We start from the raw sequence: 18,451 nt of genomic DNA, 5'->3' as shown, positions 1-18,451 counted from the left end.
CCTCCATGAAACTGAGGCATGAACCCTCAGAAGAGTATCTGTGATGAAGACTGCTTTGTCCCTGATACACATAGGTTCTTTTGCTGAATGGATGATTATGTTCTGAAAATAAAGGATCTGAGTCAATGAGAAATGTTGGCTGTAACCGCCAGCTTTCATCCACAAGTACGCCGTTCCATTTTCCCATGTTTTCCATATACCATTTTTAAATATCATTATTGCAAAGAATGACAGCACTTGACCAGCAGATAAAGATGGTGATCAAAGAACTCTTAATTCCCTTTTGTTCAGCTTCTCATAGCACATTCATTAATACGGTCACTACTTGACATCACCCATCAAATCAGGTCCTACATTTTCACTTTTTGTCTAATCCAGCAGCCACTGAAGTCAATGCAAAGCCATAATTACAATTCAGTGTGCTGTTACTGTAAGTCTTAAGTGATACAAATGGCCATTCCACAGGCTATTTCTAGTGGTAAAATTTATAGTCAGCTGTCATAATAAATCCTGGCTTTACATCAGTGTACTACGTTTAGTGAAAACTTCTGTACTGCATCATCCAATATTCTTAAAGAAGTGTTTATGGATTAAATCAAAATAATGGAATCAGGATTATGCAAAAATATGTGGTATATGTTCCCTCAGTTGCCACAAGTGACAAAGGCAAGTACTGGTTCTGTCATAAGCAAGATGTCACAGTTCTATGAAATGGCCATCCTTCAGGCATTTTGACTGGCAACCAGGATAGGGTTAATCCACTTGGAATAAATTCCTTATGGTTCAGGACCAAGGAGCAATAGAGACAGCTTTAAATCATTACTAGTCTTGATCCCAAGTCATCAACGTGAAATAGAACTACACTAGCAGACAAACCACTGCAAAATAACTGCCACACGAGGTCCAGATCCACTTCTTCTGGATGTTTCAGACCACTGGAGTGATGCAAGTGAGCTGCCCCATGGCCTCTTCATTATTCAGGATGTCACTTGGTTGACATACGCTACCTGCCTTACCTTCCTACTGCACTTTACCATTCAAGTTGGAACTGTAATAAGATGCCAGCTGAGTGAATCATCTGGAATCAAATGTGTGTTATTCTTTACTCAGCTGCTGCTCGCCTGGTCATGCATTCAAATGGCCAGATCTAAAGTGACAGAACTTTGTATTCCTTTTTACAGCACTGAATTAGCCATGTATAGCAAACAGGAAGGGGAATATTCATGGTATTAACAGGGGAGCAAGGGAAGAAAAAAAGCTTCCTGACCTTTAAAGCAGCTAGATGCCTCCACAAGCTGCTATTTAGAATGAAGTGGATGGCATCATTCTAACATGTCACACAGAAAATTCTCGATCGTGTTAATGAGCTGGTTTTGAATCCTTCTCCAAAACATATCTTAAGGACAATGTAAGCATCATTTAAGGCATCAGACTTCACTTTTGATAAAATCTGTTTGAACTTCTTGAGGTAATGAAGCTAGTGAAGCTCCCCTGTGGCTAGTATTCATTCTCCCTTGCTCCTAAAATGCATTTGTTTACTGCTTCATTTATAACACGCTTGGATGAAAAACTCTCAGAAACAGGGTTTAAAAAATATTATACCTGCAAACCTCCTGAAGGCTAGACAGAAAACCCAGAAGTGTTATATACCAAGTAGAAAGAAATAAGAAAAATATATCCGTTCCTCTGTTTGTTAATGGGAAAGTGTTTTACCCCTCTACTCATTATAGTTATAGCTAAGACATTTCCAAGGTTTTTTGCTTCCTCTAAACACAATGTAAATCCATAACCAAGGATGAAATAAATGCATTGTAAAATTAAGGAGTATGGTTGAATATGCAACAAATCCACAGTCCAATGAGACAATCCTTGTCACAAGTCAGAAAGATCCTGAAATTTCTTAGAGAAGTAAGTTGCTGCAGAGGGGCTGGCAGAACTCTGTCCCTACCCAGATCCATAGGAATGTTTTCTGTACATGCGGCATGCTGCATGGCATTTTGAAACTTCATAAATACATGCATAATTTTAGGCAAGTAAGCAGTGGATTTATTCAGGCTGAGGGACCATCAACAGAACGATGCAGGCATCTAATGCAGAACTTGATAAATAAAATTTAGCTACCTACGAACCCACAACTAGAGATCCTCCAAACGCACCTTCAGCTGTCATGACACGCTGTGGGCACCCACCCTCATTAACGCAGGACAAAGTGACTGATGACGGAGCCTCGTTACGGTCTGGAAACCAGGCAAGTCCCAGGAAGCTCCAGCTTCTGGACGTGTCCTTACGGCACATCCTGTGCTCGCATTAAAGGATGAAGCTCCCCACAGAATCCAGCAACCACCTGCGGCCCAGCAGACAGCACCGATCACTGCTGCAAGACCTGTTGTGTAAGGGCTTAAATACTCATCACAGCAGAATCTCAAACTTGAGTTGCTCGCTTACAAGCGATGTGTCAGTCATGAGGCAACTGTCCACTGGGCTGTTCTTTATGGTTCCAAGCACATCCACTCAGTTGGCCCCCAAAAACTGCTGAAGGATGAGGAATTGGTAAAGAATGACATTGCATGCCCAATTCCTCAGTGACTAGAGGGCAGCCGTGAAGGTGATGCGGTTTTCTGAATGGCTTTGAGTTTGAGCATCAGGCACCTTAATTTGCGATCAGAGCTGTGCTGCTGTTGGGTGAGCACGGGGCACAGAGGGGACCTGGGTGAGGACATCCCAATCATATGGGGCTCTGGGCCTTGCCATACTTGTGAAGCCATGGCGGTGCTGGCATGTGAAGTGACAAGGGGTTCATGCTGGGTTCGTGCTGTTTCCACAAGACCACAATGCACGGGTGGCATGCCACCTGCAAACACCTCAGCAGGCACAACTCCCAGCCCCATGAGGCTGAGCCCCCTGCGCTGGGGCTCACACACCACGCTTTCAGCGGGCCGGGGCTATGCCCAGGCCTGATCAAAGGCCACCGGGGGGGCTTTTTGCAGGTTTGACTCGGGGAGGGGACGACGCCACCCGCGTCTCCCCTGCCGCCTCAGCGTCCCTCCCGGCCGCCCGGCGCGGGCTGAGGGGCGACGGGCAGGCTCCCTCAGGGCGTGGCGGCCGGGCTCGGCCGCGGGCCCGGCGGGGCGGAGGCGCGGGGCGGGTTGGGGCGCCGCGGGCCCCCCCCTGCCACCGAGGCGAGGCGGCGGAGGGCGCTGCGCAGCCGGGCGGTGCATTGCGGAGGGCGGGCGGACCCGCGGCCATTCCACACGGCGGCACCGCGCCCCGCGAAGCAGCGGCAGAGGCAGCAGAGGCAGCAGCCGGCGGCGCAGCCCCGCCATGGCCAAGGAGGGAGCGCAGCGAGCGGAGGAGACGGAGCAGATGATCGAGAAGGAGGGCGGCAAGGAAGCCGCCGAGGGCAGCTCCGCCGGCAGCCTGCGGGCAGCGGACACCAAGGAGATGAGAGCCGTGGTGCTGTCCGCCTTCGGGGGGCTCAACAAGCTCCGCGTGTCCAAGAAAGCCATGCCGGAGCCGCAGGAAGGGGAGCTGAAGATCCGCGTGAAAGCCTGGTCCAGTATCGTCTCCTCCGGCGTGTGTGTGTGTGTGTGTGTCTGTGTCTGTGTGTGTGTGTGTGTGTGTGTGTGTGTGTTTGGGTGGGTGGGTGTGGGGAGGACGGCACTCAGCACCTGGTCCCCTCCCGACTGCTGCTGCCCCTTGGTTGTTTGGTGCTTTCCCTTGTCTGGTGCTGCCCCATGGCTATTTGGTGCTGCCCCATGGTTGTTCGATGGTGTCCCTTGGTTGATGCTGCCCCTTGGTTGTTGCTGCCCCTTGTTTTCCTCCCGGGAATCCCGCCTCTATCACCATAGTTTTTCTTCGGAGCTTGTGCAACAGCAGAGCTGGTGTTGAGGACAACTTACTGGGTTTAATTCCTCGCTCAGCCGATGCATGGTTAGCAGGCTGCTGGGATCCTGAACGGAGCTTTCCTAGAAGGCTTTTCTTTTTTTTTCCTTACCCCTAACAATTGGAGCAGGATGTTCTTCCTAGATAGCTAGTTCGCAGCGCACATGTTCCTAATGAAAACAGGATTTTTATTTTTTTTCCAAGTGGCAGAAGATAACTTTGGGGCCTTATTACACAAGTTGACGTGTAACAGACCAAATTAATTTTACCTAAGACAGAGGTTTCTCGTCTGTTGTCCCCTTCTGTTGCATGAAAACATGATGCTGCCAGAGGACAAAGGCCAAGGTGAAGGCTGAGTGGTTTATTTCGAGCAGCGTGCCCTAAAAGTGATGCTGTCACAGGGCAGCGAGTTTGAACCATGGGTTGTAACAACAATGTGCCTCAGGTCTTGGAGCCTTGGGGCACAGTGGAGTGTGTCAGCCTTTTTAGACAGCCCACTACCTGTGTGAGCTCCAGTTCATACCAGTACCTGTATGAACTCCATGTTCAGCAAAGCAGTAGGCATGCATGTATCACAGATCACAAGTTAGCTGTGAAGAAACACTTGGCTGTAAAATAGAAATACTCTGCTCTGTTACAACTACAGTTGCTTCCCAGGGTAATATCATCATTAGGGAGCTGTGCGAGTTGCACACATGCTGTTTATAGCATCAGTAGATCCGCTCAGCTACTTCACAGTTACTGCCAGCCTGCACAGTACTGTGTATGTTTCTGAAGCTTTCATCCACACCCCAGGAGCCTGTAGGCTGCGTGGTCTGCTCGTCAGTCCTAGCTGGAAATGGCTGTAGGGCTGAAAGGTAGTCAGGTCACAAAAGTTTGCTTCCAAACAAGCCAAAATCAATTTGCCAATCTTCTTGACCTAAGTCTGTAAATACAGAAGATTGATCGGGATGATGATGGACTTGTAGTCCAGTCTGGGAGACTGAGTGAGAGAAATGTCTGTCGGCAGTGCAGCGCGGTGTCCACCTGTTAGTGCACACAGTGCAGAACGTGTCAGAGATGAGCTCCTCCTAGGTCATTATTGATGCCAAGTAATGCTCAGTTGAACAGTTCTTAGTTGCATCAATTTTGTAGTTGACTCATACAAGTTGACTTGTAGAGAAAGTTAACTTTTATTTTAAGAAGAATGTGTGTATGCATGATGAAATACATCAGTAAAACCAGTTAAATTATATGTATACATTTTATAGTACGGTGCTATAAATAGAGGCGATGGGGGATACGTTGCTATTAGCACTAAGCCAGTTGACTAATTCTTTTGAAGGTCTGGTATATCAGTGATCCAATTGAAAACGTCTCGGTTGTGATGAGTCATGTGTTAGCCTCATTCTGTGACTAAGAAATGGAACAGCTATCGATGTCCAAGCTGAGTCACAGCTTCTGCATACTCCCTGAAATAATTTTTGATTGATAATGACAGAGCAGTTGAAATTGCTGTATTTATTTGTATCGTAATCTGCAGCCTACAAAATGCTAGTATACATATTGTTTAAAAGATGAGACAAATAGCTAGAACAAACCCAAACAGATATTTCAGATAGGATGTGTGAGTAAGGAGTGGTGTCCTGTAATTACCTCCCTTTATTTTTCTTTGCTCTGTTATAATTATTTCTTCCTTCTGCCGCTATGCATGTGCGTCATAAGGAATGAAGCAGAAGTGACTCTGACTTGGTGGTTTTGAGACAGCAGCACTTAAAAAAACTGGTAGCAAATAAAAGAAATCCTAAGTATAGCAGAATAGCAGACTGTATGAATTTCATTCTTAAAGGGAGCCTTGTTCATGTAGCTGTTTCTGGATGAAAAGCATGAGATTTTCAGGCAATTTACTTGCTGGTGTAAGAGGAAGGTTACTTCTGAGAATGTAGAACTCAATACTCTTCTTTGCTCTGTTGTATTTCATTGACTTTGGTAATTAATTTCAGTGGAATCTTACAATGAAATAAGAAAGACCCAATGTGACTGCTGTCCAAACCTTGCAGACCATCCTCAACGCTCTGGTTTGGTATTTTGCGGTGGAAGGTGCTGGGCATCCTCTAGTATGTGGAACATAGCAAAGAGAACCAAGCTGACCATTGCTGGTCTACTGATGAAAGAAGTCCAGGGTACAATATTGTGCCCACAGGGCTTTCCACATTTAAAAAATGCAGCGAAGCTAAACCACAAGAATAAAAAAAATCTTCAAGATCCTCAAAACTATTAAGGCAAAATGTTGCAGACTTAGCAAGTCAGATTCAAAGATAATTCAGTTTTGATAAACTCCGCCTCCAGAGATGGACGGATAAGTCAGTCTGTGTAGTTCATGCCAGTATCCCAATTCTGTCACAGAAAGGCAGTTGCAGAACCCCTGTGTCAATGTGCTGACACTGGTAATTTATATCCTCCCCTATCTCAATTTACACACAGTTCTTGCTTTAGGATGTAAAACACACAACTGCAGGAAGCTGTGTGCTTTTCCTCCCTGGATCACTTTGATTTTACACTTCCCCCTCTGCATATGCACTTGCTTAAAGTTCAGGAGTCACTTTGTTGCACTGCACATCTCAGCAGGCTATGCTGGTTTATACTAATACAAGGAATAAATTGTGTTGTCTAGAACCACCACTCACCATGAGACTTTTGCTTGTGATGCTCTGTGCAGCCAAATTTCCATTTTCCCATGTCTGCTATAGGTTGAATCTCAGTAAAGGATTTGATAAGGTCGGGTTTCTCGGAGGTAATTGGTGAACTAGTCATTCATTTTTGGGCCCTCCAGGTTATTCAAAGAAAAAAGAAACTATTTGTTGGTCTTATCGCACAACCCAGTTGTGCTTTCAGGTCTACTGTTGTTGATACAACTTGTTGAGATCTGGCTGGTAAAATAAAACCACCCATTTCTACTTGAAAGTGCAGAGGATATATGTGAGCAACAGGGATGTGAAAGCACATAGACCTATAAGAGATTAAAGGTGAAGTGAATGAAGAAGCTGGTAATTAAATTAATAAAAACATGCAACTTAAACACTATACAAGGTACATAATCCTTTTTTACCTCTTTACATCACAGCTGTTTTAGTACTAAATCTTGTAAATTCATTGTAGAGATTAACTTCCTTTTTTGTTTTATTTAATATTGCTGCCTTTCATTGAGGATAAAGAAATGAAACGAGAGGAGAACTGAATTGCTAGTACCATGTAGTTAGATGCAAAACTAAATATTGTCTGAAAAGTTATTTTGTAAGAATTAATGTTTTTAGGAAGAGTATAATAATTTTCCAAAAATAATCAGTAATTCTGCTTTTAAAGCTAAAGATTATGCGTTCAGGTCGCTTTTAAACCCTATATCACAATTGCAAATATTTGTTTGGTGACATTTCCTTTTTTCTTTTCCCTCCCCTGGTGACCTACATCTCATGAATGCTGTGTTGTCTACATGTTGTGCTGTGTGTCTCTTCTGTCTTTTGGTTTGTTGGCTCTGTTCAGTCTGTGTGTGTCTTGATTAGTATCTGACTAAAGCCCCATCGCATAAATACTTGTTCACATCAGTAACTCTGTGTATCAGAGGAATTGCTGGTATCATATGCATGAGCAGGACGGGCTGAGTGCATAGCTTCATGGACTCGGGGGAGTTGGCATGCAGCAGTTCCAGCTAACAATAAATACAGGGCTGTGTTTTACAAGAATGGATTAATGCTGGAGCATATTTTGGCTAGTTAGAAGTTTTAACTGTGTGTATGGTGTTTGTGCCAGGAATCAGTATATGCACAAAGTGCATAAACATGGTACCTTTTAGTTGCGTGTTTCTGTTTTGCTTATTTGTTTTTGGCAGCCTAGAAAACCACAACATCTTACTAACTAAAAATGGATAGCATGTAAAAGACAAAGCAAAGATGCTTCAAGACTTTTGTAAAACTCACACTACAAGGGAGAACTGTAAACTTCCTGAGCAGCAACCCTGAGGACTCCCAAAGACCTAATTAACCATTGTAAAACTGTACAAAAGTGATCCAGGAGGAAGAGTTATAAAACAATAGCCTACCTGAAACTTACTTTTGTCAAGGTTGGATACCTGCCTGAGATGAACATGAGATTCCTGGGGTCACTTCAGAGTTTAGGACAGTTACATCAGGTTGTTTTTGGTCCAAAGCATCTATGTTGTGTGATTTTTTTTTTCCTTAAATAGAATTTAATGGAAATCATGATGTTTCCTTGTGCTGAATTGTAAATGGCCCTTGAATTTCTACATGTGACTCCTGACCAGTCAGTAAGCTCTGGGGATATACTTACGACATGTGTGGTTGCCTTGCACATGTACTTCTGCCCAAGGCCTGTACCACGGTGGTGTAACATTGGTCTGTTCCACAAGGGAAGAATGTGAACATCTGCTGGGTCACTTGTATGCTGTGGAGCCCAGGTTTTTAATGTTGCCCTGAGGTTTTCTGGCTTTCGCATCACTTGGGTCAAGTTTTCCCCCTCTGCTTTAATCTGTGGCAGTAGCCTTGATTTTACTTTTTCCTGTGTTTTACAGTGGTTTGAATTTTATTGACTTGATGGTACGACAGGGGAATATTGACAACCCTCCTAAGACACCACTTGTTCCTGGCTTTGAGTGCTCTGGAATCGTAGAAGCTCTTGGAGATAGCGTGAAAGGATTTGAGGTAATATTTTCTCTGCTTCCAGGGAAAGACTAAATAATCATCACTTCACTGAGAATGTTGCCCCTAATTCTTTCTAAGCCGCCAGCAACAGGAGCCTTCACTACCCTGTTGAGATCTGAAAGGGCAATTTTTCTTTTCTGCTTCCCAACCATGAGAATGACCGCTTTGATTAGTGCCTGAAGCCATATGACTGCCTTCAAATCCTTCCTGAAAAGTCATTTGTGCTGTGTGCATATCTGGAGGGCTGTGTAGGAACTGGAAAGCCTGACTGGTGTGCTTTAAGAAACTAAAAGAAATTGAGTTAACTTGTTTAGTTTCTTTTCTTTGCCACATTCGCTGTCATTGTTGTGAAGTTCCTCAAAGCCCAGGCACTGCTGATTCTAGTTTGAACTTCTGATCTTGAATTAACAAGACCCCATCTATGATAAGCATTGTTTCTTACAGTTGTGTGCCTTCATTTGGCACAGATAATAATGGGACCCTGATTATGGGTATATGACTTATCCTTTTCCTCAGATCAGAATCTATTTAGACCAACAAAGTAGTGATAAATGACAAATAGTTAATGTATATAATAAAGCTTTCAGAACTGGTTGTCAATATATACTCTTTGGTGTCTCGTATTACATATAAACAGCATTCTGTCCTATCTTCTATTCCATTATTGATATTAAACATGCCTGTTCCCTCCAATCTTGCACTTTTCCTACACTAGATACAAAAAATTCTGTACTAGGAAAGAACTGAGTTAATGCATGTCAACCCTATCTTAGCTATTTGCTGAATCAGCCATGTCATCAAGTATAATTGTATTTTCTGAATTCTTATTGTATCTTGATCTTAAGAAGGCAATTACCTAAAATATCTGTATTTAAAGGTAACATTTTTGGTTTTTTAGAAAAGCTTCAAAAATTCTCAGTTGAGTAAAGATAATGGCCAATTTACTTTCCAGTAAGGTGTCAGTGATGAGCTGCTCTTAGGACATTTCTCCACTTTCCCCCTCCTGCCCTGTCTCTGCCTTGCAACAACCCATAATCTTTCAATGTTTTTGTGATAAACAATAACCGAGCAAAAACTTTACTATTTGAAAAACACAACTGCTTCAATTATTCAGCTCTAGTATTCTGTGTTTTGTAGTTATAATCCATACAGACGAATATTCTACGAAAGGAGCATAGGAAGTTTTCTGCTCTACGTCAGCTTTCTTAGTTTAAACATTCCTGCTATTTTTAAAGGGCATCATAAGGCTACAGCATATGGTGCTTGTTTGAGTAGTGTTGCACCTGAATGAATATACTGGGTCTCTTTAAAAGTTACGGCTTTGTTCGGACGATAAAACATGTTTGTGCCCTAGTGTACTCCGTGAAATCTAAACAAATCACGGTATTTTACTTTTCACTTATAATATGCATAGTCAAGGTAGTGTTTGAGTCATCTAGAAGGTCTGACGCTCAAAATAACTGCTCTGCACAGGTATGAGCCCATCAGCAGGGGGATGTCCCAGGAGGAAGATGCAATGATGTTCTCTCAGTTTCTTTATAATTTTTTTTTTTTTTTTACACAGAATAGGAGGATGTCAGGTGCTCGTTGTCGTGTTGACATATGCTGTTACCCCTGTTCATAGTGATTGCAGGAATGGCAAAGATTACACCCTATATCTTCTGACCTTCTTTCCTTTTGTAGGTCCCTTCCAGTTCAAATCCTGTTCAAGTTGTAGGCATTTGATAACAATGGCCCCTAATCTGTACTCAGGCTGTCTTACACTTGAGATATTGCCAGCCATTTCTTGTCTTCACTAGCTATAATTGTGTTATTGTAAGACATGATGAATGGCTGTCCATTTTGATAGAAATGTGTAAGAACATGTTTTATATTGAAAGAAAGCCTTTTTATAATTTTATTTTTAAGGAAATGGAAGAGTAAAAGCCTATTCTTTCTCCCATTAAGAGCAAACACTGATTTTCACTGAGCTCAGATGTAACATGTCTGATCTATAGTTGTGGGGATGGTTCTCAGGAACTAAGGCCTAATCTGACATGATGTCTAGGCTCTGTATAAAGTTGGTAGTAAAATATGATTTTTATTATTATTAAGAAGTCCCTTGGGAATCACCAAGAGGGACCTCTCCCTCTGCATTCTTTCAGTAATCAGTTATGTTCGTTTGCAAGGATATAGGATGTACTAACATATTCACTAATTAATCTTAACAGACTTTAGATGTTATAAACTTTACTAACATCAAAAGGAGCCACAGAGCGGTTACCAGTGATGCATTGCTAATTTGAATGTGTGTTTCAAAAGGAGGCGGCATTCAGTGAAATCGGAATGACAGTTCTGTTTCAGCATCTTCATTCTAAAAGAGACAGACCCTTCAGAGCTGTCAGCAGCACCTTAGCATTTAGCAAACCCACAATATCCCAAAGCCAAAGTGATGACAAGTGCTTGGGAGACCAAAATGTGCCTGTGCTATAAACATTTGCCTGAAGGTACTAATGTTATGCTTTACTCCATTGCTGTCAAATGTAGCTTAAGTAGATCAAGAACAACCTTTAGTATCACCAAAGAATTAGTGGGTATTAGTAGAATGTAAGATAGAAAATATCAGGCAGATAAGCAAGCGCATTTTAGAGGGAGAGCTTCTATTGGTTGCAGTTAAAATACCAAGTCCTAAAGTTTGTTCCTATTCCTGCCTGAATGCTTATACTGTGGCTCCATTGAAGAGCTCCTATCATGGTAAACGTTGCTATTTTTATTTGCGTATTACAGAAAGGCAAGACAAAATACATGTAGGAGCTGCTGCGGACAAGGCATTGTCTCAAGTTTGTAAGAGTCATGCCTGTGAAGGCTTTACTACATATTGGCCAAATGCTGCTTGCTGTGGCTCTCCCAGGTTGACCCGCTTGACCAGATTCTACTTTGATTCAAGTGTTGCTTTCCAACTCTGATTGTACCCCTGAATGCACCTCAGTTACCTTAGTAACCAGAGTTATAGTTTTTATGTTTAAGGTGGCAGGCATATTTGAAATTGCAGGATCCAATTCTGCTCTGCCACATGGCTGTAGAAATGGCAGTCATTATGGACATGCAGAGGTAGAATTGGTTATTAAGATGGTAAAACTAGAGAGTAGATATCAATAGTATTATAAGTGAGTGGTTTCTGAACCCTTTCGTGTTGTGCTCTGTCTAGCAGAGTACAAGTCCTCCCCTTCTCAATTCACAGAGAGAAGAAGTAGGTATAAATCATTGTGAAGACTGAGAAGGCAAAATGAAAATTTATCTTGAATGTAATTGTTTATACCGTGCATCTCACTGTAAGGTTTCTTTTTTTTCTTCTCTTTTTTTTTTTTTTTCCTGTAAGTAGAATTTTCTGGTTATTAATGGGAATGGTGTTTTGATTGTTCACAGCCCCATTTGTTATTTAGGAACTGCTGGCAAAAGATGGCTGGTATTGACGATGGTGATAGGCTGCTCTATCAGAGAAGCAGCGTAGGAAAAAAGATGTGGCCTTAACTTTGATATTTTTGTTATTAAATTAAAGTTATTAAATACAATTAAAAAATGGTAAAAGCCCAAAGTTGAGCAGCTTAACTGCTGTGTTGCCAAAGATGTGGATCACCATTATTTTTACAGTCTGTCACAGCTTGAACAGGAAAATTGCAGATGTTACAAGTTTCTTTTTACAGTTTAAGTTGCAGACATATCCTCAACATTGTTTTCTTCCTTGTTTGTAGATTGGAGACAGAGTCATGGCTTTTGTAAACTACAATGCATGGGCTGAAGTAGTATGTACCCCGGCAGAATTTGTCTACAAGATCCCAGATGACATGAGTTTTTCTGAAGCTGCTGCATTTCCCATGAACTTTGTAACTGCCTACATGATGCTCTTTGAAGTTGCTAACCTAAGAGAAGGCATGTCTGTGCTGGTTCACTCTGCAGGAGGTGGGGTGGTAGGTTGGAATTTCTCTTATTTTCCTGTCATCCAGTCACTGAAAAGAGCCAGATGCCGCTTTTGGTTTGGTTTGATACCAGATTTACCTATATGGGGGGTTGTGATGAGCAGGAACTCCATCAAAACACTGGTGCAAATGGTTGTCAGGAGCTTCTGGTGAAATAAAAATGCTCTGACAATTGACTCTACACAAAAATACCTCCAAAAGCCTTTAGAAGTTAGTTAAAGATCGAGAAGTAAGTGTTACCTCAAACTTCGTATCCCTAAGTTTATGCACTTTGTACTTGTTCTTTGTGAAAGAAGGCTGTAATGAAAAGATTAAATAAATCAGCTCCCTGCATAAGGTATTTGTAGGTAACCATAATCCTCTTTGCAATACATAGCCCTATTGGAATACTCCTTCAGATGCTGTGCGCATGTGTGATGTTTTCCCTATGAATGGCACTGTACTTTTTTTCCTTTGTTGCGGAGGGATTGAAAGCAGTGAAAAATATTATCATCCCAAAACTGAGGAAAATACCATACAAATACAGAATTTGAGTCAGTGGTGGCTGCTGCATGCCGTGGTTTAGATCATCAGTAAAGAGGTGTTGCATTGCATGGGCGAAGCAACAGCTGGATCAATTGGGTGGAATACCAGGCCACACAAGGAAGCCACAAGTGAGCACTTAGCGTCACCAGTTGCTTGAACTCTCTCTTTGGAAAAAAATCTCTCTTTCGGAAAATATATAAGCTTGTACAAAATATTAACATACCAACAGGGGAGTATGTTTACATTTGAAATTGCACAGTCCTTTTCCATAAGACCGATTTTATGACCTGAGAACATTAGCAGATCTCAGCCTTCTAAATTGGAGCACCTCTTCTGTTTTCCTGTTATGCCGTATGTATGCTAAATTAATATTCTGTTGTCTACTGAAACCTGGTAGGCAGCCCCAAACACCTTAGCCTAATTCTGTGTCCTTTGACCTTCTTTCAGGTTCTCATATAAATGAAAGCTGTTATCAAAGGAATAAATTCACCAGTTCCCTGCATGAAATGTTTTTAGCTAACAATAATCCTACTTGCAGTAGTAAATGGTCCTCTTGGAATACTTCTGTAACTGAATGGAATTTATAATCTTATTATGGTTCGGCGAAGTACAACCTACAGCATTATGGCTGACTTTATTGTTCTTTAATATTAAATCTTTTCATGTGGAATTTAGGACTGTTAAAGCAACATGAGGCCACACATTCAGGATATTCTAAGACTCTGCGTTTACTTGAAGGGTTGTCAGCCCAGCTGACACTATATGGACCTAGGCTGAGCATATGGAGTTAGCAGAACACCCTGTGCATATGCACATCTTCAGAGAAAATGAACTCCTTGTCCCTGTGGGGATAAAATGTTCTTGCTACATTTCTTTCTTCCTTTTTATTCCTTTCTCTCCCTTTTTCTAACATCGCTCACCTTTAATTATTTCCTTCTCCTCTTATTTAAGCACTGTTAACACTATCAACTCACACACAGTCTTCCTCACTAGCGTCCAAACCATCTGCTGGGCTGTTCTCTAAGGTACTGCTGCCTTCCTCTGTATCACGGAAGCCCAACAAGCATCTTTCAACTAGTCCTCTGCTGTGGCTGCCTCCTCTCAGAGCAGCTGAAGGGGGGACAGGTTGCGGCTGGCTCCCAGCAGAACAAGGGAAAACCATATCTTTTCCCTGTTAAGTAATTAAATAAAACAGCATTTTCAGAGGAAAGTCCAGCGATCTGGGAAGAAACTGGGCAATAACTGGTGTAGGTCTGTGTGTAATCTGGGGAGGACTGCACGTAAGATGGAGCTGGAGCTGACTAGCCTGCAAGACAGGGTGCTGATCCCTGTGGGAGACTCTGGGGAGAGTACCTCATGCAGTCTGTTCTTTGTAAGGGAAGAGCAGGTGTTACTGGAACTGGAAAGGAAATGCTTTTCCCATTGCTTGATAGGTCTTAGAGGTAAGCTCTCACTCTGGAGATGTGTGATTTTTTTCCCTCTTCTACTAACTAGACAAAGATTTCAGAGGACCTGTGTGTGTATTCCTCCTTAAACCTCTCTAATACTCTGTCCATTAATCCTTTGAAAAATGTAACAACCTCAATCGAAGAAATTATTTTCACGAAGTGGTTTGCTAATAAAAGAGAAAACTGGCATTTCAGTTTTCAACAGAAAACTTCACTATGTGAAGAGATTTTTTTGTGCTGTTGCTTTAATAGATACAAGGCCCATTAACATTTTCAGCAAGTGGAAAACCTGTCCAGTTTGTTTCTAAATGCCATAGAAATTCCAGAATACTTTAATGAGACAATAGGCTCCCTGTGGGACTAGAAGTTTGTAATTGTTCCTTTCTCGTTATACAAGATCATTATTTTAGCCACTTCATGCAGTTTACGAAAAAGAACTTGTTGCTTCAAAAATATTTGTGAGCTTCTTTGTTCTGGCTCCCCAGTCCTCTTTGGGAGAATTGTGCAGCAATTAAAAAAAATGAATTGGGGAAAATTCTCAACAACCTTTACTTATGTATTGCCTCAGTTTATTTATGTGGCCATATTTCTGGTTGTAGATGTGTTTCTGGATGTACATGTAGTGAGGAAACTATAGCAATTGCCTTCACATCTGTGCCAGGGGTGTGTTTCGTATGGGATGGTATCATTTAATATCTGACAGGATGCTTTCAATAAGGCAGTTTACCTATTTCCAGATGTTCCAGGAGACATCAGAAGATGATGCAGAGAAAAAAAAAACACACCAAGATAACTGATACTGAAAAAAAACTCGCACATGCCTCTTTTTTTCAGTTACAGAGACTTGAATCCTGTTCCATATACCAGATCAATACCCTCCCTGCCTTGCGTTCATCAGGGCATCATATGATCTTCTCTGTTCATGGTAGGAAACTTGTATAGTTATAGGGAAGCACCTTGCCTCTGTGAACTAGAAGAAGAAATGTGGACAGTCACAAGCTCTGCCTCTGACAATGCATAATGTAGCCTTCCATTGTAACTCCTCTAAAGAGAAAGACTCCTCTAAAGAGAAAGGGGGCTTGAAAGGAGAGATTGTATTTGCTTTTGTTTCCTAGGGTCAGTTTGTTGACTTTGATTGTTTGCAGTGGGGGCTGCTTTGGGGATTTTATTTGTTTTTTCTTTTTTTCCCTCTTGAGGTAGAGGAGGTTAAGAGAGGCTGACTCAGCTGCCAGCCAGGACAGTGAAGTAGGCTGGAGAAATTTTAGGGGCCTTCTGGGAAAGTGTGGTATAGGCTCATGTCTGATCAGACGTAAATGAGAAATCTTGCAAATAATTCTGTTATCATTGCTCTAACTGTTACGGATCAAGATCTAACAAGGACAAAGCTGGTCATATGCTATCTTTCAGGCCTCTGCCTGGTAGGACACTTAAACACTTCTGTTTAAGCAGACCATTATATTGATTAGTAGGGCAGTTCGATAATTAACAAGAGATAAAATTGTATAGTGTGTATAGAATTTAAATGCTTAAAGCTAGTGTAAGTGCCCTTCTGAACTGATTGCTAAAATATGGAGAAGGTCAGCTAACAATGAACTTCAAAAACTTCGTGTTATACTCACATAGAAATTAATACTCAAAAATATGAGGAGTTTGTTCTACAGTAAGCTATATGTTCTTGTATATACCCAGTTGAGAAAATAGCTTATCTTAACTGTAAAACTCTGTAATTAAAGTTTGAAATGACCGTCAGACAATAGTAGAATAGCTCTCTTCACAAATACACTCAATTGTCTTTTTTTTGAGTGAAGCCAAGTGGCATCTGAGGAAAATAGACCGAGAAAACTGAGCATTAGCATGCACCCCACTGGGACTGATCTGCTGTATGAAGCAATTAGTTCTCTAAAATGAAGACTGTGTAAGTCAGTGCAAGCCACAGCACAGGCTTGTATGAGATTACATTAATAATTTTTAAGAACAACTATATAAACTTGTGAACTGCACCCTGGATTAATTGAATTAGTATAAATACAGGACTGTTGTATTAAAAATCAAAATGAAGCAAAAAAAAACCCTTATGATCATCACTTCTAGCTATAATAAATACAATCTATAATAAATACAATGTCTATGATATCTACCTGGAAAATGAATTCTTTCAGGGATTTAGATCTGTTAGAGACTGCCATTATGCCCATTTGCTTATTTGTTTGGTTTGTATATACTGCTTGTTCTGTCTATTTAGAACACAAAACTTTGTTTATTTATCAAAATTGTGTAAATACTTCAATTTCATCACTTAACCCCTCAGATGCAAGGCAGAATTATTAACCAGTTCTTTATCATTTCAGTCTCGCAGATGTTAGAACTAAGCTGTGTTAAAGGCAGAAGCATTGCCTGCTGTCCTGAAGCTCTGATCTGACCCTTCCCTTTCAGGCTCAGCAGCAGAGGAGGTGCAAGTAGAGCAAGTTACAGATAAAAGCTCTCATGTTTGAATTTGAAGAATAAATCTGACTTGGCAACAGATTCAGGTCATCCTGGCAGGATTGGTTACTGCTTGGCAGGAACCCTCATTTTTATTGCTTCTACCCTGCATAAATTGCAAATATTTGAGGATGTGTTCCAAACTGAATCACCAAAGTGGTGATATTTATCTGACAAAGAACTGGCACTCCTTAGTAAATCTGGTCACATGCTATCACAGGAACCCCTTCAAAAGAATTATTAGATTTCTTCTTAAAAAAAATAGCTCTGCATTTATCCCTTCAAATTGTCTCTGCTCTGTCTTGCTTGTGGATAAGTCTTTCTCAATTTCCAGACTTGATTTGTAGCCAGCTAATGTATCTGTGTTATCTTCTGTTGTCCCTTTTTTAAAATTAGCTTTTCTCTCATCTTGGGACAGTTCCTTCAGATCTCTTTGGTAGCATGTATATTTGTATGTGGTTAGAAAGGAGATGCTCAGAGTCAAATCTTTCCTTGGCCGATATTTTTCAAGTTGAAAGCAGGTTTGCTTGTTCATACTCCTTTTCCAAAAGCTCCAATGTCCTTGGTCATCCTACACACGCTGGTTCATGTAGACACATACTTATTTCCTGGGCTTTGAGCTGGTTGGCTGCAAAGCAGCAGTAGGCCAGTATGAAAGCCAGTCTTGCCTTCTAAAATAGGTCTCTCAGCATCCCTGATCCTTTTAAACATTGTATGGGCTGATTGAATTTAGGTCTGTCTGCACGTAGCAGGTAGGAGTACATTAAGTAGCACTCATGACTTGTGTTTGAGTCAGTTCTTCTTGAATGTGCATAATTGGAATTTACTCCACTCTTCTGATGGTCCTGGCCAGCATACTGTACAATGGCATTACCACTTCCCGATCTGCTAAAACCTTTACCCAGTACTTCCCAGGACTGCACTTGCTATTTTCATATTAGCAGTTCATAGCCACTCTGCATTTGATGAATACACCCTAAGTGCTTTTCTCCTATTTCATCTCCTTCAGACAAGAAAGAGAATAAATCAGCTCACACAGAGCTCTGTGTAACCAAGGCTAGGCTGCGTTCAGTATCCAAGCTATCTCGTTTAAAGCCAGACAGGGCACCTCTACATTGTGCTGCCCTGTGCCGTGTGAATGCCTCTAAAGCATGGATGTGCTCCCTCAGCAGCCCAGGAAAGTCCCAGTGCCATGCCTGAGTCTATTTCCAGACACTGCCTCAGAGCATAATCTGTTAATCAAACACAAAAGCTTGGTGAGTCATACGCAAAAAGCAATTTCCCTGACCAAAGCAGCCTGCAGTCCCTGAAGGCCTTTCTTTTTGCCTCTCACAGCCCAGCACTCCCCAGAGGACATGTCCTTCCCCAAGTCCCCTGCTGAGTCATGTCACAGACAGGCAGTGCTTAACTCTTCCTTGGCTGTTCAGCTTTTAGGATAGAGTTTATGTGCTCTGGGCAAGAATCT

General features: G+C 41.7%; 1 protein-coding gene across 1 annotated transcript in view; it reads left to right on the top strand.

Moving 5' to 3' along the window:
* Positions 1-3,192: 3,192 nt before the first annotated feature.
* The window catches only part of VAT1L (vesicle amine transport 1 like), a 53,269-nt gene continuing 38,010 nt past the window's right edge, over positions 3,193-18,451 (top strand). The window contains exons 1-3 of the mRNA XM_040571123.1: positions 3,193-3,551; positions 8,447-8,576; positions 12,308-12,523. Coding sequence (XP_040427057.1) covers positions 3,322-3,551; positions 8,447-8,576; positions 12,308-12,523 — 576 coding nt within the window. The 5' untranslated portion in view covers positions 3,193-3,321. The remainder of the gene's footprint in view (positions 3,552-8,446; positions 8,577-12,307; positions 12,524-18,451) is intronic.

This window comes from Cygnus olor, chromosome 12 (assembly GCF_009769625.2).
Source record: "Cygnus olor isolate bCygOlo1 chromosome 12, bCygOlo1.pri.v2, whole genome shotgun sequence".
NCBI lineage: Eukaryota > Metazoa > Chordata > Aves > Anseriformes > Anatidae > Cygnus > Cygnus olor.
This window is presented reverse-complemented; position numbering and strand designations above follow the sequence as displayed.